At 34.3% G+C, this 27,692-nt stretch overlaps 1 protein-coding gene across 15 annotated transcripts in view; it reads right to left on the bottom strand.

The window, feature by feature from the left end:
* The window catches only part of RALGAPA1 (Ral GTPase activating protein catalytic subunit alpha 1), a 252,205-nt gene that overhangs the window by 194,391 nt on the left and 30,122 nt on the right, over positions 1-27,692 (bottom strand). For all 15 annotated transcript variants that reach the window (XR_004384235.1, XM_032871260.1, XM_032871259.1 and 12 more), the window contains exons 2-10: positions 23,509-23,619; positions 22,687-22,736; positions 18,618-18,675; positions 11,811-11,854; positions 10,317-10,494; positions 8,273-8,388; positions 3,929-4,067; positions 2,622-2,830; positions 468-707 (exon numbers count right to left, since the gene is read on the bottom strand). Coding sequence is in view for 14 of the 15 variants with exons in the window: in XM_032871260.1 (XP_032727151.1) it covers positions 468-707; positions 2,622-2,830; positions 3,929-4,067; positions 8,273-8,388; positions 10,317-10,494; positions 11,811-11,854; positions 18,618-18,675; positions 22,687-22,736; positions 23,509-23,619 (1,145 nt within the window). In the remaining variant the exon portion in view is untranslated. The remainder of the gene's footprint in view (positions 1-467; positions 708-2,621; positions 2,831-3,928; positions 4,068-8,272; positions 8,389-10,316; positions 10,495-11,810; positions 11,855-18,617; positions 18,676-22,686; positions 22,737-23,508; positions 23,620-27,692) is intronic.

The following is a 27,692-nucleotide window of genomic DNA, read 5'->3' as shown; positions in this document are numbered from 1 at the left end:
TCAGAATGCCTTAGAGGACAAAATAGCCTCTGAAAGGAGGATAAAGGCAAAGAAAACAATGCTTCTTCTATTCACAAATCATTTTTATTGATTGTAGAAAAGATGAAATAATTTTATTAAAATTTACTAATGAAATGGTAGGAAGAAAGGTTTCAAACCATAAAGTGAGTAACAAGAAAATTGTTCTAATAAAAGAAGGAGTATGGGTGGAAGTGGACAGTTATTAAACTAAAATCATCATAAACTAAAAAAATATAAATTGAAAATATTAAAGGATTAGATGTAATAAATTTTAAAAAGTTAAATAATAAATTGTAGATGTAACAAATGTAAGATGTAATAAATTTTAAAAATTAAATATAAACTTAAAATTAAATATAAAAATTTTAAATCTCTGAAAGCCAGTATATTCAACATTAAAAACCAAAGTCTATATTACAAATTAAAATTACTCAGAGGTACTTTACCTGACGAAATATCTCTGTGACAAAGTTGACATTACTTCTTTTAGAAGAAAAAACTCTGCGAACTATTTCAATGTCTGTGAGATGTTCCTCATCAATACTGCAGAGACTGGATGAGCTAGGTTCTCGCTCTGTGAGAGTGCTTGTATTGGAATGAGACTGTTCTGGTTCTGTAGTTCTATCTGCTTTATCAGCATTATCATTTTTGTTTTCTTCTCTGGATACCAAACTAGCAGCTGCTCTCTAAAATAAAAACAAAAGGGGGAGAATATCAGAATCATTCAACTTGGTATTTTGCTTTCTAACAGCATTCCACAAATAAACCGCTGTTTAAAATTGGGCATAGATTTCATTTAGACTCCATTCTAAATAATTAAGTAGCAATGCAAATAACTCAACATCTAAGTAATATAGTGATACTCACTAATCCTCTATCCACCTCTAATTTGACTTTAGAATGTTTGCAGTACAAACAAGTTACAAAAAACACAAAGGAATGGAAGAAAAGTTATGACAGAAGTAGAAAGGAATCCAAAAGAAAATATAAGAAAACTCGAGAATGGGGCACTTGGCTGGCTCAGTCAGTCCGGAATGTGACTCTTGATCTTGGGGTTTTAAGTTTGAGCCCACATTGAGTACAGTCATTACTTAAAATCTTAAAAGAAAAAAAAAGAAGAAAGAAAGAAAACTCAAGAGAACACTCTATATTCTCATAACTTAAAAGAATTTCACCATGACTGAAGATGAAGACTAACCTTAGGAGTAAAGTAAAAGTCTTAAGGTTGGTGATGAAAAACTTACTACCATGGTATGATGGTAGTAGCACTATTCCATGGTATGGCAAATTATTTCTAGTAAGCTACTCAATTTTTGATCTCAGTTCTGTCATCTATAAAACAAAGGGTTTAAGTAAATTATTTCAAATATCCCTTCCCAATCAAAACTGTGATTTTAGTGCATTAAGTTCTGGGATCATGAAAAATAGTCCCACATGAGTTTCCACACTTAGTGATTATTTGCAGAGACCTTGGAACAAAGGTTTAGGGAAAACATACCCATAGTTGGCCACAGATAAATAAAAGGTTAAGGGGAATATAAATTTTAATTTCCTGAACATTAATCAACTAAACACACACTTTATACCCGCACTTAATTTGTAAAAGATCTAAGAAGTCATAACAAAAACACAGTTTCAGATTTTTTTTTTAAAGATTTTTATTTATTTATTTGACAGAGATCACAAGTAGGCAGAGAAGCAGGTAGAGAGAGAGGAAGGGAAGCAGGCTTCCTGCTGAGCAGAAAGCCTGATGTGGGGCTCCATCCCAGGACACTGGGATCATGACCTGAGCCAAAGGCAGAGGCTTTAACCCACTGAGCCACCCAGGTGCCCCACAGTTTAAGATTTTTAAAACTAAAGAAAGTCTGAGAAAAGGAAAATAAAAATTATTCAAAAAATAGTGTAATAGAGATAACTTCAGAAAAAACACACATTGATAAAAAATGTGTGAAAAAGAGGGAAACTATTTAATAAAAAATACCAGAAGTTTAAATATTAGTCCCTCCACTGTAGAGCTATATGATTTTACATCACATTTCTAGACTCAGTGCCCTTGCTGAAAAAAGGGAAAACAAAATGGGGACAAGACTTTTTTTAGGATTTTATTTTTAAGTTATCTCTACACCCAGCATGGGGCTTGAATCCACAACCCCAAAATCAAGAGTTGCATGCTCCACCAACTGAGCCAGCCAGGCGCCCTGGGAAATGAGACATTAAATCAGTATTCTATGAATGCTCAGAAATCAAAAAACAACTATGGAGGTTCTACAACCATTTGATTACAAATCGTTTCCAACTGCAAGAATTTGTGTGTACAATTCAGAATATTTTTAGTACTGCATAATTAATATAAAATACAGTAATAAATTAGAAGCTAAGACTCATATATGACTAGAATTAAATTCTGTATCTTCCAAGTTTTTTTCGTTAAGACTACTATGATAATTGTTAAAATTTGGATTTATAAAATACATTTACACAAAGAAAATATCACCATCATTTGTTTTATATTTGTTCTACATCTAAGGCACCTGAAATTCATAGACACATCTCTTAAGCCATTCCTAACTTTAACAAGTTTTCCCTTTGTGGTGTATTACCTGAATATTCTTTGGCAAGACTTCACCTTCCATCCCAGGAATATGAGGTCCTGTATGTGGCTTTGGCTCAAGCCAGAAAGAAACCAGCCAACGAATAACAATAACACGAGCCTTAATGAAAGGTTCTTTTGTACAATAGATTGCTTCATTGGTTTCGGCATCCTTCTTTATCATGACATAATGTGGCTTTGGTCTCACCTGTGGGATATCTACAGGAATATAAAAGGAAAACAAAAACCAAAATAAGAAAAGAATTATGCTTAGATAAATCTATATTTTCAAACATTTGTGAAAACACTTTTGATGATACCCTTGTTTTAAAAGTAGATTTTAAATGACATTTTAAAATAATCTGCTAAATATTAGCATGCAATCTAGAAGAGTGAACCATATATTGCTGACATATGGAAACGTCTTTTTGCAAAATATCACTAAAGGGCTCAGTGAATCCTGTCTAAGCACAGAGAAGCTTCTAGAGCCATTTAAAATTAATGAGAACTCACTTCAATTAACCTAAGACTAAGACACAAATTCTGAATACAAAGTATGAGAATTTTTCCTTGATTTTTATAGCAAAACTATTTTTAAAGCAAATATTGTTCTCGATGACAAAGATCCACTACTCTAAGCCCTTTCTACAAGCCTTAATGGTTAGGCCTAAACCTATTAGCTGCCTAAACTTGGCAAAGCTTAAAATAGGAACATCTTTCTGGGAAAACACACACACACACACACACACACACACACACACACACACACCCCCAACCATTTCAACATACAGACTACAGACAGTCAGTGATTTCTATATATGGAAGAGGTATGCTTCTAAACCAAGATTTGTCAGAAAGGCTCTAGTTTCAAGGCTCAGTCATTTCGGTACAGCCACTAAATACTGGACAAGACATCATCAAAATATATGACAATGTTATTATTCATACAAAACCTGAATAAGACATACTAAATTGAACCCTTGGGGGACCTTAAAAAGAAAATTTATAATATAGTTTAAGGATCATACCAAATAGCAGAAGTTTAATTTATAATATCAAATATTTCTGGTGGGTTAATTTTTCCTATCAGTGAGATCCAGAGAAGATATTTAAAAAAAAATCTCTTCACACTCAGTGAAGCTTTCCTATTAATAAAATTCCACTTTCTCTATGAATCAAGGCATAGTATTTTTAAACAATCAATACAAAATATTAAATGTTATCAGTTTTCCGCAGGTAACAAATGTCAACTTTACATTGAGGTATTATATTTTATTTTCACATGTGATCTTTTAGAAAATTCCACAGACGACCTACCAAGTACAGGATGATATAAACTATTCTCCTTGCAGATGTTTGGGAAAATATAAGGCAAGTAATACTTCTTAAAATGTGAAAACAAAAATGAAAATCCCCTTTCTTGGTTTTCTTTGTTCTTCCATTCTAAACTTTTTACCTAAAAATAAAAAATACAATCAGAATCATTCCATGAGACAGAAACAATTATTAGCCATCATAAACAAGGTTGTAAAAAGTTAGTTAAATGATACAGTAATCTATTATACTCTAAAGATATACAGCTAGATATATATAAAGGGCAAGTTGTAAAAACTGGTATAATGCCATTGAAGGCTGACAAAGGAAACAGATCTAAATGTTCATCTTCTGTGGAGGAGTCTAGTAGATTCCAGTTGAAACCGAAGAGGTGACTGGATAAACAAACTGTGGAGCATCACACTACAGAATACTACTCAGCAAAGTAAAAGAACCAACTGCTGATACTTGCACGATGTGGGTGAATCCCACCTGTGTCATAATGAGAAATCAAGACCAAAATGATGGAATACAGATAGTAAGTGATGGAGCAGGATTCAGGACACAGATGGGTACCCAGCAGTTGGGCTACAGCATCCCATCTTCACCCGTGGCTCACAGCAGCCTCCACTGGCCAGTACCAGCACTGGAACTGTGACATAGCTTCATAAACATTACTCGTGTAGTAATGAAGCTTCAGTGAACTGTTATCTGGAATTGCAAACTCGGCCAAATTAGTTCCAGAGGTCACATAATGAGACATTTCATCATAATAGCAAATGGCATATGATAATTGACATGAGGAGGTAGAAATGTTTCTACGTAGATCATAAAATGCAGGAACTCTTCAGAGATGCTTCTGTGTATGGAATTTTCTCAACTAATGAGATGAAGCTTTCTCAGGCTATTGTATTATCATTCACCTCCCTCTCTTACTTTGTTCAACAGCCATATAGCTGGCTGCTGCCCTGTATAAACCACAGTGTTTGGCTATGTGAAGAAAACAGAGATGAACCAGAATATGAACAAGGCTGCAAGGAGTTTAAAATATGCTCAAGGAAAGATAACGAAAAATTGCAGGTGATCTGTAACAGAAGGTAATGAACACACTCGTCTAATGAGAGAAAAAAATACAGTGCTTTTAGATTCATAGGAGGACATGAGAAATTTCTACCTCCTAGAGGCCTAAAGAAGGCCATTTCCTGGCTTATCCTCAAGCAGGAGAATTCAGAAATGTTCTGATTAAAATATACTACATTTTTCTGCAGCCTCCCCGACCTTCTGCATCTTCTGTTACTCTGTGTTGGACACTGGAGAGAGATGGAGGGGTGAAGAGTGAATGTGCTGAGTACGGATATAGAGATGGATCGCATGGAATTGAGAAAGGTGGTTTTTGGTCAACAAGATGTAGAGGGACTAGCTTTGAATAAATGGCCGTCTAAGGAAACTTGAAAAAGAAAATCTAGGTGAATGATATTGCATGTTGAGGCTTGTATATTGATTTCTCTGATCCAAATAGAGGAGACATAACAGAGAACCTCTTCAGTGTGAGAAGTTTAGAAACCCTTGAAGAGTCAGATTAATGTTCTGCTTCATATACTCTCCAATACACTCTCTCTCATATACTCTCTTCATATACTCTTCATATGATCTCTCTTACTTCAGTTTTTGAAAATTCAGCCTGTCTCTTCAATGTTAATAGAGAGAAGGAAGGTTTTTTCCTGGGTCAGGAAAGAAATGTATCCTAAGTCTCCCTTGTGCTTATTTGTCAGACTGGGGAGGCCCTCACATTTAGATTCCCCTACACACACCCCTCCATCCTGTACGGTTCCTAGACAATTGGAAGCATAGAGGGTTGGTTAAAGAGACCAAAACCAAAAACAAACAAACAAACAAAAAAACTGGTTTAATGCCATGTAAATGCATTGTATGTATTATATTTCAAAAATTTTAGAAGATAAAACGTGCTCTGAAAATTTTCAAAGTTGACCCAGATGTGGATCTACTAATGACAAAGATATTAATGTCCTTTCCCCCTTTGCCCTTTCCTGAATAATTCAGCCTTAAAATCATACAAAACAAGGGGCGTCTGGGTGGCTCAGTGGGTTAAGCCTCTGCCTTCGGCTCAGGTTGTGATCTTGGGGTCCTGGGACTGAGCCCCGCATTAGGCTCTCTGCTCAGCGGGGAGCCTTCTTCCCCCTCTCTCTCCGCCTGCCTCTCTGCCCACTGTGATCTCTGTTAAATAAATAAATAAAAATCTTCAAAAAAAAAAAGTCATACAAAACAGGCATATGGGAGTCGAAGTGGGATAAAGAATAAAAGCAGTGGCAGTCAAGTGTAGGTGATTAGAGCCTGACCACAAAATGCAGCGCATCCGTGAAGGGGATGTAGCAAAGGCAACAGCCCAATGGAGACTTGAAGACTGAGAAGGATGAGGAAAGTGTCCATGATGTGAGGGGGTGGAGAATAAGAGGGAAAGAGCAATAAAATATAGGGTGTGAGAATTTCAGTAGGGTGAGGAAGATACCTAAGTAGGGAGATGGCAAAGGCCCAGAGTAGGCGTCAATGAGATACCACTATACATTTATTCATTACTTTTTAAAGATTTTATTTATTTACTTTATTTGAGAGAGAGAGAGAGAGAGAGCGCGCACATGAGCAGGGAAGAGAGGAAAAAGCTGGTACACAGGGAAGAGAGGAAAAAGCTGGTACCCTGCAAGCAGGGAGCCCAACATGGGGCTCTATCCCAGGATCATGACCTGAGCCAAAGGCAGAGGCTTAACCGACTGAGCCACCCAGGTGCTCCTACATTATTCACTTTAGAATAACTAAAATTACATACTGACCATACCAGCTGTTGGTGAGGATGTGAAGCAAATTTTAAGTTTCATAGACTGCTGGTGGAATGTAAAAAAAACCTTTGGAAAACAGCTGGGCTATGCCTTAACAAGTTAATATATACCTACTCTACAACCCAGCCATTCCACTAGTAGGTATTTACGCACGAGAAAAAACTTTATGTCCACATGAGGACTAGTTTATCAATATTCATAGCCATTTTACTTGTAATAGCCAGAATGGAAACAACTCATATCACCATCAACAGGTGACTGGATAACAAAGCGTGTTATATCCATACAATGAAAAGCTACTCAGCAATAAAAAGAACCCAACTATTGAAACATAACAATATGGATAATTTTCAAAAAAATTATGATAGAGAAAAGAAGCCAAACTCCCCAAAAAAAGTATGTACCATATGATTCCATTTATATGGAAATATGGAAAATGCAAACTCTGGTGACATGTTATCAGATCAATAGTCACCTGGGAATCAGGCAGTGGTTAGGAGTAGAAAAAGATGTATTACAAAGGCATGTGAGAATTTTTAGGAGCAATATAGTCGTTATCTTGATAATGGTGATGGCTGCACGGCTGTACACATGTAATAAATTTCATCAAAATATATATTTCAAATATTGCAGTTTAGTATATGTCAATTACATCTCAACAAACCAGCAAAACACATTTTAAAAATCTATACAAGGTACAAAAGTTGTTTTTTAAAAAAGAAAAACTGTAATGATAATGACAGTAACAACTACTACCCACAAAACACTTTGTGTCATGCACTTTTTTCTTCTAGTACTTTGCACTAGTTATTCAACCATCAAACACCAAAATAGGATAGGTATTATTTTTATGTCAGTAAGATGGAGAATCAGATTTAAACCTTGGCAATCTCATTCAGGGTCCGAGTTAACTTTATAATGTTAGTTTCTGAGGCATAGGGAACTTTTGTGTTTGGAATAGTTATAAGAAATGGGTATATACTAAGACTGTTTTCGTCAACAAGGGCATACACATTTCATATGAAGAGATGAATAGGTTACCCTACAAAATACATTCACCGAGAAATTTATAGAGTACAAACAGGTTAAAGTATAAATTACATTCCTCCACCCACATCCCATTCTCAGCCTACCTCCCTACTGGCTGTCTCTTGGCAGGCTGATTCCTAAATCAGTTATCACTTAAAGACCACAACTACTGATTATAAAGGAAAGGATTAGAAAGTAAACCCAACTGGCCCACAGAAGAAGTTATATACATAAAAGAGTCTACTTTAAGATTTTCTTGCTAGGTTCCTTTCTAAGAGATTCATAATCCCTCCAATGATTTTTATTTGACAAAGACATACTAACAAACATTTTCAAAAGTAAAAATTTGTCCTCCTTCAAGAAAATAAGCAAATATCTACTCTAACATAATAATGGAAAGAGAGAGAAAAATTAATTACCCACACAAGATGGTAAGAGGGATGATATCAAAGAAGATAACACATACCTGAATTACTATGTATTTTAAAAGTGCTTCAAGAAAATAGCTTGTGAGATCTTCTTGTCCTTTATCTCCTGATTGTGGAGGGACAAGAGGAGTGATTTCCTCTATAGTGACTTGAGCTATACAAAGACAAAATTTTAGTATAATTACAAAACAAATTTAATAATGAAATAATGTGATCCAAATAAAATTTAAATGTAAATATGCAGTAAATAGTACTTGAAAACATTCTAATGATTGGACCTTGAAATGAATCTGAGATCTTCCTACCAGTCCATCACAACAACCATAAAGTTAAGTAATCAGCTGCTTCATAAGCCCTTGATTGAGAGAATGTGACAGGGATGGACAGATAACAAAGGGCTTAAGAGTGAATCTTACTTGAAAAAGAACTCATATTTTTAAAATTAACATTAAGTGTGCCCAATATAAAAGTTCCGTAGTATGATGAGAAACAACAATAATGAAGTTATTTATCAATTAAAGGACATATTACTCTAGTAATGACCACACTTACTCTTAAAGGTAGTCCCCTTATTCAAAGAATGAAATGCTATTGCCCTCTCAAAAAGGAAGGACAGCATCTTAGTTCCTTGATTATAAAAGTCCATGTACAAAATAAGAAACTTGCATTTTCTAAAATTTTCAAGTATTCAAAAACATTCATTATAACAAATGCAAATTCAAAGAAAATCAACCAACAATGAGCTGAACTCTCTTAAATATTGCCTAAGCAGCACCTAGTTTAGTACAGGCAGGTTCCTAAACCTGTTTCTTAATAAATATTAGCCAAGTAATTAAGCTCATAAAAATAAGTTTTGTTACAGTCCTCTTGGCACAAAGTAAAATACTCTTGTACTTCAATGTACATCTAAATTAACTTAAGGATACAAGATGACACATGAGAATTAGAAATGAAAGATAAATGTAAAATTATTCTATGAATAATTTTATTCATAGAATAAATGAATACGTGATGAAATGAAACACATGATTCTATGAACCATGTGTTTCTGATGCTCTAACACCAAAAGCCTTGCTGGCCAGGAAGACAATGTCTCTCCCAGGGCTAAAGAGCTAATTCCCAGAGATAGTAAAGATGGGCCAGAGAACATGCCTTCCACACGCAAACCAACCAGTCCAGGGTCCACACCTCTAACCCTCTTCTATCCAGTTCTCATGTTCAAGGCCACTATTCCTCTGACCTAATTCCTCAGGTACTTGGGTGACAATGAGGGACAGCCACTATGCACCTAAGCCTGCTGAAATTATCCAAATGAGCCAATCATAGGACTGTCACACTTCTTCACATGTTCCTACCTACAGAATTCACAATAAGGGCTCTTGCCTTTAATGCCCTACCCCTGACAGACCCTGGTACCTCCCCCTCTGGCCACCCTCCCTAGTGTGGTATGCCCTCTCCCCTCGGGAACTGTAACTATTTTTTTTAATCACAATCATCTTCTGATCTGTTGGCCTCATCATACGTAAAAAATAGTAAAACCTACATTATACAACATGGCCTTGAATTATCCAGTTAATAAACATATGGACAGGAGTGTATGGGTGGCTCAGCGGGTTAAAGCCTCTGCCTTCAGCTCAGGTCATGATCCCAGGGTCCTGGGATCGAGCCCCACACTGGGCTCTCTGCTCAGCAGTGAGCCTGCTCCCCCCCTTTCCCCTCCCCCCACTCCACTGCCTGCCTCTGCCTACTTGTGATCTGTTTGGCAAATAAATAAATAAAATCTTTAATAAGTAAATAAACATATGAACATTTTTTTTAAAGATTTTTTTAATTTATTTATTTGACAGACAGGGATCACAAGTAGGCAGAGGGGCAGGCAGAGAGAGGAGGAGGCAGGCTCCCCGCTGAGCAGAGAGCACAATGTGGGGCTCGATCCCAGGACCCCGGGATCATGACCTGAGCAGAAGGCAGAGGCTTTAACCCACTGAACCACTCAGGCACCCCATAAACATTTTAAAACTATATTAACAAACTACATAGGAAATTTTGAAATACTGATGGATAAGATCTCACGAATCTTACTTTCTTGAAGGTTGAGTGGAGGATTAATGAGATTATCTAAAGTTCGAGGTCCATGTTCAGATTGTAGTGCTGAAAATCCAGGAATTAAGCATGAAAACATCCAAAGCTGTTCTTTGCTACAGTTATTCTGAAGAGCTTGCAACCATAGTAAGAAAAGACGAACACCTTCCCGTCTGATCTAAAATGAAATGAAATGAAAAAGTTATTTTTACTTACAAGGGAAATATTTTCTTACTTTTAAGACCAAAATTCTCTAGAAGATGATTAGAGAATGTTATTTAACAAACGAGAGGAGGGAATGGAAAAAGGAGAAAAGGAAAAAGAAAAGAGGGGAGGGAAGGAAAGAGGAAGGGCTACTATATCCATGTCACTTATTGTGCTCTCATTATTTATACATTTAAATTCATGGATTCTGAACAAATACAGAATAAACTTGGCCATCAGGTAATCTTCATTCTATAATTTCCATTGGTAAAAAAAAAAAAAATCAGAAAATTATGTCCTTCTTGTTTACTTCCCTCTTTCTCAACACCACTGGTCTAATCCAAAAAGCAAAAAGAACGAGGGCAGTAACTGCTCCTCATACGGTGACTTCGGTAAAAGGTGGAATAGTTATGGGGATCTTGGTGTGCCCTGCTAAATCAATGTTCTTCTTCTTAAAAAGCTTACCACTCTCTGAAATTATGTCATCTATTTATTATTTGCTGCTAACCAGCAAAGCAGAAATTTTGACTTATTACTATATTCTAAGTACCTAGAACAATACCCATATACAAAAAACAACAAATATTTCAACCACTGCATAAATTCTCTTCCAGGAAGAGAACAGGAAAAGACAGAAAAACATTCAATCTCTGACAACAAAAACACAAAGTTCTTCACTAAGCTAATCTCCCTGGTAGCTTTGGAAATTGCCCTACCACAGCTTTGTAAATGGCCATTGTTAAACCTGTTCAACAGCTGCCACCCTTAGGGTTTACAGAGATAACAAGAAAACAATTCAGAAGGCTGATTCCTTTGTACTGCTATACCAAGCCTTGATACCAAAACCACGATAGGAAACTTTCACTTAACCTATAAGAGGCTTTTGCACTGGGTAGCGTCTCTTACCACAGCACAATGAGATAATCCAAAGAAAAGAAATAAAACCAACTTTTTAATATAAATCCTCTATTTTTCCATACATCTAAGAATATTTATAGTAATATAAAGAATAATTTGTTGAAAGACTGAATAATTTTTGTCTCCTGGGGACCAGAGTAAAGTATTTCTAGTGAATCACTCAATGCAGTGGCAAAAGTTTTTCAATAGCCTAGTCAACCCAGTATGTATTTTTATACATACTAAATATGTTGCTATATTTTATTTTAAGTCAGTTCACTTCAACTAAGTAAACTAAAGACAATTCAAAATATTTTAGGAAAAAAGTTGATGTAGGAAAAGTAGAACAAGAGACAGTTTTTTTTAAGTCATAGAAAAAAGATATAACTATACCTTCAAGGAGTTTCCTGTGTGAAGTAGTTTCTTTAAAATCAATCCTAAAAAGGAAACATGATTGAAAATATTCATATTTTCTTAGTTGTTTCCAAATGTCAGAGTTCTCGGTCAGACTTGAAAACACTTTAAAACAAGTCTTTGGCAATCTCCAAATTATTCTCGGTGACCCTGATATCCCTCTGGCCATAATTTTGGAACCAGAGGGCATATAAAGAGTCACCTTTTCAACACATGGTCTATTGGAATTAAACATGATTTAGTCTATTGAAACAAACCCTAATCCCAATTGCATTTACTACAGCATTATCTCTGTATATCTCTTATTTAAGACAAGGATATAATTAAATACTTTCTGCATCACCAATACAAAGAAAAACCACTGTAGGAAATTTCCATTTAGTTAACCACATGAACTTCTATAATTCTAACATTTCCGAACAAACATTTTCATTGTACTAATTTTCATTTTCGGAATATTCAAAGCCATCTTTAATACTCCTTTTTAATTTATACAACTTTTCAACTCTATAATAAAATACTGAAATCACATTAACAAACATCCAGAGACCTGCCATTTGGTCTAAACAAATCTAAACACAGTCCCACGTTTCTTATAAATTCAAAATTTCATTTATTTACCTTATCTATGATGTTTTATCTAACAAGTATCATTGAAGCCTCGTTTGAAACTATGTCAAATCATTCTACTCTTTCCTTCCGAGAAAAACTCATTATCCAGATTTTGGTATTAATTATTTCCAAAATATTTTTATATTAGGGTTATCATTTATAAACCAATAAAATATTTAGAATTGGTTTATATATTTAAAAACTTGTATCAGTAACAATTTCTTCCATGGCTATTTGTTCTAAACCTACTTTTTAATTCTTTCTAATAACACCAAGATAACACACACACACACACACATCAAACCTGGATTTTATTTGGTTAAGTTTCATTTGTCATACAAAAATAAGCTTTAATATTTCAAATAAAACTGTGTTGACTTATCTGCAATTCCCTTCCTTATGTTTGCATAAACTCAATTTCTTAAAGCAATACTATGTAAATGTATTTACATAGTCTTTAATCAGCTCCCCTAAAAAAATCCATATATGCTAAATGCACGGTGGTATCATGGACTGGATTCTGGAACAGAAAAAGAGCATATATGGAAAACTAATCAAATGTGATTAAGTTTGAAGTTTAATTAATAGTTTTTTAAAAACTTACATTTATGTATGATCTACAAAACAATCCTTCCTATAAGTTACTTTCCTTTATTCTGAGAGTGCATATGCAAGAAAGCGGTGGGGAGGGGGGTGGTGTTTAGAGTGGTGGCGCTAAATCTTAAGCAGGCTCCATGCTCACTGCAAAGCCTCACTTGGGGCTCAAGCTCACGACCCTGAGATCATGATCCGAACTGAAATCAAGAGTCAGACACCCAACCAACTGAGCCACCCAGGGTCCCTAAGTAACTTTTCACTATCTCTAGTGATCTATATAGCTCTAATTAATTCACTTTAACTGCTATATACAATCCCATTCCATACTATTAATCTTATTTATGTTAGGACATTTGGTTTGTTTTCAAATTTTTGTTATTCCCAGGAATACTTTAATAAAAGTTCTTGTCACAACTATAAAAATAGCTAACACCATACATAATGGTGAAAGAGTTAACTGCTTTCCACACATCAGGAATGATACAAGAGTGTCTGCTCTCATCACTTTTATTCAACACTATAGTAGAGAAGACTAGAAAGAAAGAAAGAAGAGAGAGAGAGAGAAAGGAGGGAAGAGAGAGAAAGAAAGAAGGAAAGAAAAAAATAAATTAATTAATTAAAGGTACCAGATTGGAAATCAAAAATAAAACTATCTTGGGAAGCCTGGGTGGCTCAGTTGGTTAAGCGGCTGCTTCTGGCTCAGGTCACGATCCCGGTGTCCTGGGATCGAGTCCCACATCGGGCTCTTTGCTTGGCAGGGAGCCTGCTTCTCCCTTTGCCTCTGCCTCCCACTCTGTATGCCTGTGCTCGCTCGCTCGCTCTCTCTCTCTCTCTCATAAATAAATAAATAAATAAAATCTTTAAAAAAAAAAAAAACAACTATCTTAAATTGCAGTTGACATGTTCCTATACGTAGAAAACTGAAAGGCATCTATAATAAAACAAACAGAACAAGTGAAGTATAATTAACTAGAAACAATATAAATATCCGCAAATTGGTGAGTAGATAAAACATGGTATGTCCATGACAGAATACTGTACAGCAATAAAAAGGAATGATAACACATGCCATAATATGGAAAACAAACAAAAAAATTATGCTAAGTGAAAGAAGCCAAATGCAAACTACTATAAAGTGTATGATTTCATTTACATGAAGTGTCAAAAAAAGACATTTACTGAGCACAGAAAGCAGACTGTGGTGGTGGGAAAGGCACTGACTATAAATGGGCTTCAAGGAATACTTCAGGGTGAGGCAATGTTCTAAAACTGGATAGTGGTAACTAACGATTTATTGAAAATCACTGAATTATTTACTTAGATGAATTTTACCTATATAAATAATTCAGTACAGCTACTTTAAAAAAAAATCAATGACTCATTAATTTATTTTCCTTTATATATATGACAAAAATGAAAGAAAACAGTTTTAGCATTTTTCTGAATGACAAAGAAAAATGACCATTTATGTATTTTCTCAAGATAGACATTTATTGGAATATTATTAAAACATGACAAGTAGAGAGCCTAAAGCTCTTTCGGAGATTTAAGGCTACATTTCTTAGAAGATACAATAAACTCTTGAAGTTCAGATGTCTAAAAAAAAAAGACCCATCATCATAAACAACCTTCAGAGACATTTTTATGATTATGAAACACAAAATACGATTTCACTGTTTGAGTACCTTATCAAAGGCTTATCACCAATTCCTATTTCTTCTCTGATATAAAGTCTATTCAAATATTTTGCTAATTTAAAAATACCTGTCTTATTATCGAGCTGTAAGAGTTACTAACAGCTGTAAGAACTTTAAGAGTTCTTCTGGGTATGTTAATGAGTATGTTATATTTAGTCTCAAACTTTATCTACTAAAGCCTTTTTCAGCCCCTGCATCAATAACCTTCCTAGATGTCCGGAGTTTCTTTTGTTTCGGGAATTAATTGGGAAGGCTTAGGGTTTCAAAGCCCCACAAAAGACTTCTCCTTTTTTTAAAGATAAAATACATTTTACTCATCTAATTACCAGTTAACAGACATTGGGTTATTTCCATCTTTTGGCTATTATGAAGACTGGTACTACGAACATTACAGTATACATTTCTATGCAGACATATGTTTTCCTTTCTCTTGGGTATATATCTGGGCATGGAAGTGCTGAGCTCCTCCACAGAGGAGCTCAATGTTTAATATTTTGAGGAACTGCAAGACTGGTTTTCAAAGCATCTGTAGCATTTTACATTCCCACCAACAGTGTTTGAGGGTTCCAATTTCTCCACAGCTTCACCAATGCTTGTTATTTATTTATTTTATTTTTTTGCCTATAGTCATCCTAGTAGATGTGAAGTGATATCTCCTTAGAACTGTGATTTGCATTTCCTACTGACTAACGATGCTGCACATCTCTTCATGTGCTTATCAGTCATCTGTATATCTTGGAGAAATGTCTATTCAAATCCTTTGCCCATTTATAAATTATGTCCAAAAAAGATTTCACTTGCTATAATGAATTTAAAAAATGTACAGCCTAAATAAAATCTATGACTTTCTTAAGAGAAACAAAGACATGTTTTACAAATTAATATAAGGCCCATAACATTCTACTTCAACAATGTAGACAGGGTGGCCACCCACATATTCCCCATGAGAGAAGGGTCATTAGCATCATTAGCAATCAAACCTGACATCTAACCAAAGCCTAAATGAAAGCCAAAAACTGTAGTTTCTGAAGTATAGATCTGTTACCTCTTTGGTTAGGCTTATTCCAAGCGATCTTATGTTCTTGGTGCTACAGTAAATGAATCGATTCTCTACTTTCCCTTTCTATAGTTTCATTGTCAGTGTGTAAGAAAGCAAATAATTTCTGTACATTTAATTTGTATCTTGCTACATTACTGAATTGCTGTATGAGTTCTAGTAGTTTGGGGGTAGAGTTTTTGGGTTTTCCATATAAAGTATCACGTCATCTGAAAAGAGAAAGAGTTTGAACACTCATGAAAGAAAATGAAGAATACACAAAAAGATGGGAAAAATATTTCATGATCATGGATCAGAAGAATAAACATTGTTAAAATGTCTATACTGCCAGAGCAATCTATACTTTCAATGCCATACTGATCAAAATTTTACCAGCATTTTTCAAGCGCTGGAACAAACAATCCTAAAATTTGTATGGAACCAGAAAAGACCCCAAATTAGCAAGGAAGTGTTGAAAAGAAAAACAAAGCTGGGGGCATCACGTTGCCTGATTTCAAGCTTTATTACAAAGCTGTGATCACCAAGACAGGATGGTACTGGCACAAAAACAGACACACAGACCAATGGAACAGAATAGAGAGCCCAGATATGGACCCTCAATTCTATGGTCAAATAATCTTCGACAAAGCAGGAAAAAATATCTAATGGAAAAAAGACAGTCTCTTCAATAAATGGTGCTGGGAAAATTGGACAGCTATATACAGACAAATGAAACTCGATCATTCTCTTACACCATTCACAAAGATAAACTCAAAATGGATGAAAGACCTCAATGTGAGACAGGAATCCATCAAAATCCTAGAGGAGAACATAGGCAGTAACTTCTTCAACATTGGCCACAGCAACTTCTTTCAAGACATGTCTCCAAAGGCAAAGGAAACAAAAGTGAAAATGAACTTTTGGGACTTCATCAAGACAAAAAGTTTCTGAAGAACAAAGGGAATAGTCAACAAAACAAAGAGGCAACCCATGGAATGGTAGAAGATATTCACAAATGACACTACAGTCAAAGGGTTGATATCTGAGATCTGTAAAGAACTCCTTGGGACTCCTGGGTGGCTCAGTCTAAGCATCTGCATTCGGCTCAGGCCATGATCCCAAGGTCCTTGGATCAAGCCCTGCATCAGTCTCTCTGCTTGCTGGGAAGCCTGCTTCTCCCTCTCACACTTCCCCTATTGTGTTCCCTCTCGATGTGTCTCTCTCTGCCAAATAAATAAATAAAATCTTTAAAAAAAACAAAAAACAAAAAAAACTCCTCAAACTCAACACCCGAAAAACTGATAATCAAGTAAAAAAATAGGCAGAAGACACGAACAGACCCTTCTCCAAAGAAGACATACAAATGGCTGGCAGACACATCAGGGAAATTCAAATCAAAACCACATTAAGATACCACCTTACACCAGTTAGAATGGCAAAGATTAACAAGACAGGAAACAACAAATGTTGGAGAAGATGTGGAGAAAGGGGAACTCATACACTGTTGGTGGGAATGCAAGTTGGTGCAGCCACTTTGGAAAACGGTATGGATGGAGATGCCTCAAAAAATTAAAAATAGAGCTACCCTATGGCCCTGTAATTGCACTACTGGGTATCTGCCCCAAAGATACAGAGGTAGTGAAAAGAAGAGCCATATGTACCCCAATGTTCATAGCAGCAATGTCCACAATAGCCAAACGGTGGAAAGAGCCGATATGCCCTTCAACAGACGAATAGATAAAGAAGATGTGGTCCATATATACAATGGAATATTATTCAGCCATCAGAAAGGATGAATACACAACTTTTATATCAACATGGGTGGGACTGGGGGAGATTATGCTGAGTGAAAATAAGTCAAGCAGAGAAAGTCAATTATTATATGGTTTCATTTACTTGTGGAACATAAGGAATAACATGGAGGACATTAGGAAAAGGAAAGGAAAAGTGAACTGCGGGAAAGTGGAGGGGGAGACGAACCATGAGAAACTGTAGACTCTGAGAAACAAACTGAGGGTTTTAGAGGGGAGGGGGGGATGGGTGAGCCTGGTGGTGGGTATTAAGGAGAGCACATATTGCATGGAGCACTAAGTGTGGTACATAAAGAATTAATCTTGGAACACTGAAAAAATAAAACCTAAATAAATAAATAAATAAGAAAGCCAACAACTGTTATCTGCAGTTTCTAATCACATAGGGGAAACATGTCTGAGAACAAGAGTTCAAGAGGACTGTGGTGACACTGTTACTATTATAAGACCAGACTCCAAACCAGCAAGCACCTTGGCTTATTTCCTGGTAACAGAAAGTTTGTGATCTCCTCCCTATTCTCTGACGGTAACCCACAACAGGTTCTTTTTTCCCTCCTTTTTTGTTTTTGGCTTCATTCCATGATCTGGAAAGCTCTACTCTGGCCCCACAAGCAAGAAAGTTAATTCTAGTTCTCCTCACTATTTTCTGTGGCGCAAACTGCCAGCTGACACTGCTTGCTTTTGAATCTGAAGTCCACTCTACTTGGCACTTAACATTTCACTTCCATTTCTGATTCTCAGATGTTTATTTTGATGCTGAGTCTGCTTTTATTTTTTTGGTTTTGTAGTTTTATCATTACTAAAAGCAGAAGAACAGATAGATCGAAGAAATTTAATATGCAATTTTGACTAGAAATCCTTCATCTATTATTTTTAATCTTACACTCCCATTAAGTATAGTCTTGTATTCTTTATATTTTTTCTACTAAAACATAAACTATAAATTCATTTCAAATAATGACCAACCCAGTACAGAGCATTTTCATATATTATCATTTATGTCAAATGTGAAATATATATTCAAATCACTTACCAATACTATGAAATTGCCATCGCTGATGAATTCTCTCTGGAAGAAGTTGTAAAATTTTCTAAAAATCAGTACGAATAAAACAAAGAATGAAAAGCAAGTAATGAGACCACATTCTGTGCAACGTGAAAAATAAACAAAGAGCTTACAATAAGCCTGTAACAGTTTCTTATGTAAAATATAGATAGCATCACCAACACAAAACCGTATTTGAGATAATCTGACAGGACTTGCACTACTTCAGCAATGGCACACTGATCAATATTTGAAAACACCAAAAGCAAAACCCAACAAGCTATACTAACAAAGACTTGCAACAAGACACTAATGAAATTTATCTTTCACAATGATGTGGAAAGTAAGTATATCCCTCTTTATGAATTAAATAATGAACTCTAACATATTTCAAAATGATTATTTGCTATTCCTAGAATTTCCAAATTGTGGATATTACTAATAAGTTCTGAATTCTTTCAGATACTATTATTTGTGACATTGTCTCACTTTGAGTAGTTCTTCCTCCTGTTTTGATAAAAGAAGGAAAAATATTTTGATTTTACAAAAATCACATCAAATATTTGTACTGACTTGATTCACATGAACCCAAAGGTACTTATATTTATGATGGCTATAGGTATAAGAACAATATTTAAAAATTCAGGATCCTTACAGTTAAACTAATACTAAATGCCATGAACTAAAGTGTTCATAAGGGCCAAACACTAGATGCTTTTATATGTAATGGCATCTCATTAATCCTCACAACCAGCCTAAAAAGAGTTTATTAATCTTAGTTAAAAAAGGAGAAAGTGGGTTAAGTAATGTGCTTAAGTTAGAAAGTGGAAGAAATGAATCCAATCTTGATATGCTTAATCCAAAATGTGTACTTTTATACTATTTTGCCACAAAAGATGGCATGCATGTTTTACACTTCTCTATCTTCCACTAGTCCATCTCATACAAGAGAATGATGAAGAAATTTTACATGAGATACACAAACTTCTTTACCGTTGCCTTCCTCATATTTCTCTAGCCAACATCTGTATAATTGTATTTATCTTGGTATGGAAAGGGATAAAATTGTAAGTTGAAAAGATAAGTTTGTAAACTACCCAGAAACATTCCTAAATTATGACTATTATACTTCAGATTTAGCCTCTTATAAAAAGTAAATAAACGTCTTTATTTTTATGTGGTTACTATAAAGATGAAAGAAACCATGTATAGTCTTAACGGAGGAAAATTGATATAAATCCTGCATCGTATTACTAATACCACATAATGGCGCTTTTCATTCCCAAAAGAGGAAGTCAGTTAATCTATAAATTTATTTTTAAAAATCATCATTACTAAGGTGAGCTCAGGGAGGGCAGAAATCTCCCTGGAGCAGAAGGGTAAAAAAGCTCCTTTGATCTTGATTTTCAGTATGAATACAGACTGTGAAAATGGGGCTTCACAATCCTTCTGACCTTTTGGATTTTAAGCAGGAGGTGTCAGAAAAGTTGCCACAGGGGTAAATGGCTTGCGATTAAATAATAAAATGTTTAAACAAAACAAAATAAAATAAAATATGAAAATCATCATTAGTCTCTAAAGATAGAGGTCAGATATTATTATCCCCACTGTAAGTAGAAAAACATCAGCATAAAGGTTACATATTTTTTCCAAAAGATGAAAGCCCTGTATCTAACATCTTTATATTCTAAGAAAATTCACTCATTCATTAAATACAACAACTGATCAGTATATATTACATACAGGAAAATAAACACTATTTTTTAATAGAAGGAAGGTCCTGAAAGAGCTTCCATTAACTAATCTATCTCAGTTTCCAGAACATAGGGCAAGCATGAATGTCTGAAGAAACACTTTCCAGAAATTCTTATCTTGTGTTCTCTGCTGATACCTTTTATTTTTTAACTTCTTTTTCAATCTTGATGTCTTTTACTTCCTTCTCTTGCCTAATTTCCCTGGCTAGCTAAAACCAAGTGCAATATTTAATAGAAATGGCAAGAGTTGATATGCTTGTTTTGTTCCTAACCTTAAGAAAGAGGAACTCAGTATCCAGTACTAGGTACCGTCTTAAATGTTTATTTTTGTAGATTGTAGATGTCCTATATCAAGCTGACGAAGTTTCTTTTTATTCCCATTTTGTTAAGTGTTTTATCATGAAATAGTATTGGATTTTGCCAAATGCTTTCTATCAACAATAACATATTTTTTGTCTTTTATTTTATTATTATTATTATACACTAATAAGCTAATTTTTAGATGTTGAACTTTGTATTTCATATATAAATCCCTCTTGGTGATGTTGTATAATCCTTTTTATATGCTTTTTTATTTTTTTAGGATTTTTTGTGCCAATACTCATGAAAATATTTTGTAATTCTCTTTCCTTGTTTCTGTCTGGTTTTGGTTGGGTAATATTGGCCTCATAGAACGAACTGTGAAATATCATCTGTTTTTTTAATTAAAGAATTTCTGAAGAACTGGTATTTTTCTTTAAATGTCTGGTTAAAATTCACTAGTGAAGTCATCTGGGTCTGGGCTTTTTCCAGGTGGGATTTTATTTAAATACTAATTCATTTTTTCACTAGTTGTAAGTCTTTCAGATTTGTTATTTCTTTCTAAATCGCAAAGCTTTCTGTCTTTATAGAAACATGTCCATTTTATTTATCAAATTTGTTGGCACACAGTTGGTCATAGTATTCTCTTAGTATTCTCTTACAATTTCAATAAAGTCGTTAGTGATATTCCTTTTTAACTCCTGAATTTAGTAATTTAATTCCTCAATCTTTTTACTTAGTACAGCTACCTATTACTAATTTTCTTATCTTTTTGAATGAACCGATTTTTAGTTCTGTTAGTTTTCTCCATTTTTTAATTCTTCCATTTATTTCTGCTATAATCTTTATTATTTCCTTTTATCTGCTTGCTTTGGGTTTAATTTGCTCCTTTTTCTAAGGTGGAAGCTTAGGTAATTGATAGGATATCATTCTTCCTTTATTATATTAAGCTTATAACTATAAATAACTATAAATTTTCCTCTGAGTGCTTGGTTACCTGCATTCCCTAAGTTTTGGTATACCACATCTTCCTATGAGCCATTGGTTATTTGGGGGTGTACTCATTAACTTCCACATATTTATGAATTTACAAAATTTCCTTGTTAGTGATTTCCTCATTTAATTCCGCATTAGAGAACATAATTTGAATGATTTCTGCTGATAATTTCATTCTTTCTCAAAACACCTATGTTTTAACATTCCCCTTGTAAATAGTTCATGCAAACACTTGGAGATATAAACATAAGCAAATTCCTCAGGGGCAATGATTACTGAAAATAAATAGCACAATAGGTACAAACACCAGTTACTTCCATCCAGAACTCTAAAAAAAACAAAATAAAAAGGTTCCTTTTTTTTTTTTTTAGCTGTGACTAAATCAATTCCTAAGAGAGATATCAGATTGTTCAAATTCCTCTAAACCATGTCAAAGAACCCAAAGTATAAAACTGAATTATCTTTAATTACCAACAGACAAAATGGCTCAATGTTGAGACCCAGTTTTCCAAATTCTTTTCTGTCTTTGAATTCTTGCTAAAGATCGGAATACTCCTATCATTGCTTGATTTGAAAGACAGAATGAAGAGGCAAGGAGTTATTTTAAAAGTAAGGGGACCCTATTTTTATCAGTATGCCAAAAACAAAATATAAATTTTAGTAGAGCATCAAATGTTCCTACTTCCTTCTGTTTATTTAACAATAAAGACTTATCCCACCCCAATCCAAAGTAATATAGAAAAATAATTTATAAAACACTTAACTATTTTATAGTATTACCAATTCTATGGTGTCACATGCATAAAAACGTAATTCTATTTCTATCTAAAAACAACACTTGTGTCTCAAAAAATAATTAAAAATTAAGTCAGATATGTTTTTAGGTCAAAAAATGTGATTCAGTTCTTGGAAAGCAAGGCAAATTCATGCTCTATAGTTTTGATATATTCCTTTGCATGTTCCAAGAATTATTTTGAAGGGAAAAAAACTGATAGGCAAACACTTACCTCAAAAATAAAAAGTATAGCATCCAATTCCTCCCTTTGAGACTTGTGACCTAAAACATTTTTACAGAAAAATATTTTAAACATTATCATTTTGTCCTCACTGTTAACCATTTTAAAAGCTTAAAATATTTCAAGCACTAAAGTATCTTCTCAGTGATTCTTTAATAAAATATTTAAAGCATATTCTGTTCAATGTATAGATAATACTGTAGCATATCTATTCTTTTCAACAATTAAATTTAGATTCTACATATTTATATCTAAAAACAAATAATATACTGTGGAGGGGTGCCTGAGTGGCTCAGTCAGTTAACTATCTGTCTTGGGCTCAGGTCATGATCTCAGGATCCTGGGATTGAGCTCCATCTGGGGCTTCCTGGTCAGCGGGGAGTCTGCTTCTCCCTTTCCCTCTACCCCTCCCCCCACTCACATGCCCGTGCATGCTCTCTCTCTTGCAAATAAATAAATAAATAAAATCTTTTTTAAAAAAATAGTAATACACTGGGGAGAACTTAGAATAAATTCTAAAAATGAAAATATGAGAATGACTGCTCAAACTTCACAGTTTGCTCTAAGGGCCGAGCAAAGAAAGTGAGGAAACAGGTAAATAAATCTGACCAGGCAAAAAGCAAATCTTGTAAGCCTTCTAAAAAGAATGAAGACAGTATTACTAACCCATAATTTGAGACAGTGTCTCAAGGTGTTTCACAAAAAAGTGAAATAACATTAAAATTTCAATGTCCAAGGGTCAATTTTCAAGTGGATATTTATGACAATTGTTTGAAACATCAACATAAGTCAGGGCCAATTATAACATCTTACCTTTCTGTTTAAGACTAGCTTCAATAGTCACAAAATTCTCAAAGAACACGTAATATATATGTGAAAAATGTTGGTCAAAAAACTGTTTAAGATCGATAGACTCTGCATTCTCTGAAAAGGAAACAAAAACAGTTTTTAGTGACTATATATATGTTAAATCATGTTCAACAAATTATCATAATGGTGAGTTTCCTTCAAAAAAAGTCAAAGAACTGCTCCTAAAATTCTATCCTATTAAAATATTTGAGATATGCACTTATTTATATCCTTGTTCTCACAACTTTAGTTTTTAAAAATTTTTAAATTTAAAAACAGGTTAAAGGGCACCTGGGCAGCTCAGTCAATTAAGTAAGTGTGTGCCTTTGCTCAGGTTATGATCTCAGGTTCCTCATCCTGGGATCCAGCCCTGTGCCCTTCTCCCTCTGCCCCTCCCCGCCCACTATATGCTCTGTAGCTCTCTCAAATAAATAAAATCTTAAAAAAAAAAAAAAAAGGTTAAATCAGGTTATCATAATAATTGTTTCCTAAAACACACACACACACACACACAACGTCTCAGAGAGATTTATTCGAAATTTATTTTGAGTATTTAACCAAACCAAGGAGAGTCAAGTTCTAGTTTCAATTCACAGCTATGCTTCTCTCAACTTATCCCCAAGAGTTTAAAATCAGTATTTCTAGAGTAATTATATATCTTATCTTTCCAAAACACATTTACTCAGTAAATAGGTATATAACAACAGACTTTATAAATAGGCACTTAAGTATTACAAAGCTCGAACAGATAATATTGCTTTAAAGGAATTGTCAGTATAGTCCAGCACACACAAAATCAAACATATAGCTGTATGCACATCAGAAAGTGTTAGTTACTGAAAGTGAAGTTACAAAGTACATTGGCAATTTAGAAACAAAAATTACTTTCAAAGCTAAAAGGGGGTGGAAGTAGGGAAAGTAGGAAAGCTTAACACAGGATTTATTATTTGAAAAGACTTTTAAGGATAGTAAGGACTTTGAACATGAAGCGGTGAAGGGCATTCTAGGCATTAGCAAAGACAACAAAATGAGGAAAGTATGAAGCATGACAGGATACAGAAAAATAATTCACTTTAGCTAGAGCCTAAAACATTTTGATAAAAATAAAATTGAAAAAATAGCCTTGAAATATGTCATAAAATGTCTTGAATGCAAAGTAAAGGAGACAAATTATTATTCAAAGCAAGAAACAGACGTATACATACTATATGTCTTATTGTTTGAGTTATTTTCAGGGACTGAGAAGGTTGAAGAAAAAGGGGAAGAGGGAACTTTTACTTTTAATATATACTTCCTATTATCCAACTTTGTTTGCAAAAAGAACTTATTTCTGGGGCACCTGGGAAGCTCAGTTGCTTAAGCATCTGCCTTCAACTCAGGTCATGATCTCGGGGTCCTGGGATGGAGCCGCATGTTGGGGCTCCCTGCTCAGTGGGGAGCCTGTTTTTCCCTCTCCCTCCCCCTGCTCATGCTCTCTCTCTCACTCTCTCACTTAAATAAATAAAATCTTTTTAAAAAATTAAAAAATTTAAAAGGCACACATTTCGGGCGCCTAGGTGGCACAGTGGGTTAAAGCCTCTGCCTTCGGCTCAGGTCATGGTCTTGGGGTCCTGGGATGGAGCCCCACATCAGGTTCTCCGCTCAGTGGGGAGCCTGCTTCCTCCTCTCTCTCTCTCTGCCTGCCTGTCTACTTGTGATCTCTGCCTGTCAAATAAATGAATAAAAAATCTTTAAAAATAAAAAAATAAAAAACACACATTTCTTTTATAATGAAAAATAAATTTTAAAAAGGCACTGGAAAAACAGCAAAGATTTTTGAAGCTGGGAGTGAGATGAAGAATACACTATTAATTGTTATGAAACTCAAATTAAAGGTAACTATCAGTTAATTTCTTGAAATACTCTAAGGCTCAATAAAAGATTTCAGAATAAAATTAAATAGTAAACAACATATAGATAGCACTTTAAACTCTTTCATGTAATATCTTACCCTGTGAATAATCATAATGATTTTTTTAGTGACATCTTGTATATGGAATTTTCCAAGACTTTCCCTTTTGCTCTGCCTTCCCAAAGGAAAGGATGGATGCCCTATCCTCTATATCCCCTTGGATTCTCTACATTTCTATCTTATGGAAATAACTACATTTTACATGTTTTTTTTTTCTTCTTTCCAGGACTAGTCTATAGTTTTTTTAGAATATAAACTGTGTCTACCTTAGTATTCCCAAAACCTAAGACAGTGCTCAGCACATATGTACTCAAATATATGTTTTACTATTGATGAAACAGGTTATTTTAACTTTATTAAATTCATTTATTAGCTTGAAAATTTTTATACTAGAAAAGACTGCATAACCTCCTGACTGGCAAAACATTGCTTCATCTAGACTGTAATTAGAACACCAAAATTTCACTCCTATCAGTAACACTACCTGTGTGACTTTTCACAGAACTAGAAAAACATAATGGCTAACACAAACTGAATGTTTGTATGTATATATACACACTCTGTATGTCCAACATATAGGATGTGATTTACTGAAATTAATTTCTATAATTCTCACAATGACATTATGAAATAAGTACTATTATTATCCCTATTTTATAGATGAGGAAACAGGCACAGAGTAAGTAATTCAGCTAGCAAAAAACAGAGACGGGGATTTAAACCATACAGCCTGGATCTACTACTGTCCGTGCACTTAAAATATATGTTATTCAGCCTCCAGTGTAACAGAAATAGAACACTAGTAATTTATTATCTGCCACACAAAGATATGAAGCCATCAAATACTAGTTAAATATATTTTACAGACTTTCAAAATAAAAACATACACAGCTGAGAAAAACAGGAAAAGTATCCTATTTTTCCCCAGACAGCAGTTTAGAGTAACAAAGACTATGAAATTAGAATAAATAAGCTACTATAATTAGCTCTACATTTCCTGAAGTTAATGTTTCAAACGTAACTAATGTTCCAGAGGTAACAAGAAAATAAGAGAATAACAAAGCAAAACAAAAAAATCAAAACAAAACAAAAGCAAACATGAATCAACTCAAGATTTTATAACCTAATTTAGGAGCCAAGACAGTCTCTTCATTTCCTTCTCACAGAGCATGTTAGGAAGGTCTGGTAACTACATACTTGCTAAAAAGATACTGAATTAAAATTAGACTTATTTCCTTTTGACTCCCTCTATTTATAATGAACTAGTCAACAAACAGAAACTCTTTTACTAAATATTTTTGACCACCAGTTCCCTAAATTTACATAGTGGGGGAAAGCAGGGTAGGAAATAAAACAAACAAAAACAAAAACAAACAAAAAAAAAAAACACAAAGAAGGGAGGAAGGAGAGGTGAAAAATACAAATGGATAAAATTATAAATAATACACAATTAGGCTGGATAAACTATAAATAATACACAATTAGGCTCCAAAAGAGGGAGAGGGGCTACATGGGAAATGGAAAATAAGTTGAGAAATGAGAGGGAGAAGAAAAAAGGACAAAGGGAGGAAACTGAGAAGTAAGTTAGAACACAGAACTGAAGCTATTACTCAAAAATAACACAGAGAATAAAAAGATGAAAAAGATAAGGATAAGACTACCTAAGAAGTGCCAGGAAGAAAATGTACAGTATTCAAAAAAATAATATCTAAGAACTATCTAAAATATCTTTCAGACTAAAAATGGCATATTGAGTCCCAAGCAGGATAAATACAAATCTATACATGGACACATCTTAACACCAAAAAGAAAATGGAGATATTAAAACAACAAAAATTACCTATATAAGAATATCAAAACTAACAGCAGACTTCTCATCAGCCCAACAGAAGCAGGGACACAATGCAACTTTATATTGAAAGAACTAATGACGAATAATAGTCAATCTAAAGTTCTATTCTCAGCTAAAGTACTGTTCAATAACACGAACATGAAAATGAAGAAAAGGCATTTTCTAACATCCTTAGAGGTTAACACTTGAAAAACCTCACTCAAATGCAAAGAAATATGAGACTTCTGAAAGAAGAGAAACTCACACAGAAATGAGAAAAGCAAACCAGAGCAAGAAACAGGAAAATGCATGGGTAAATCTAAATGAATACTGAATAGTAAAAACAAACAATTAACACAAAAGTTA

Source organism: Lontra canadensis, unplaced genomic scaffold (assembly GCF_010015895.1).
Source record: "Lontra canadensis isolate GAN:19392208 unplaced genomic scaffold, GSC_riverotter_1.0 scaffold42, whole genome shotgun sequence".
Taxonomy (NCBI): domain Eukaryota; kingdom Metazoa; phylum Chordata; class Mammalia; order Carnivora; family Mustelidae; genus Lontra; species Lontra canadensis.
The sequence above is the reverse complement of the archived record's forward strand: the minus strand, read 5'-3'. Positions and strand labels throughout refer to the sequence as shown.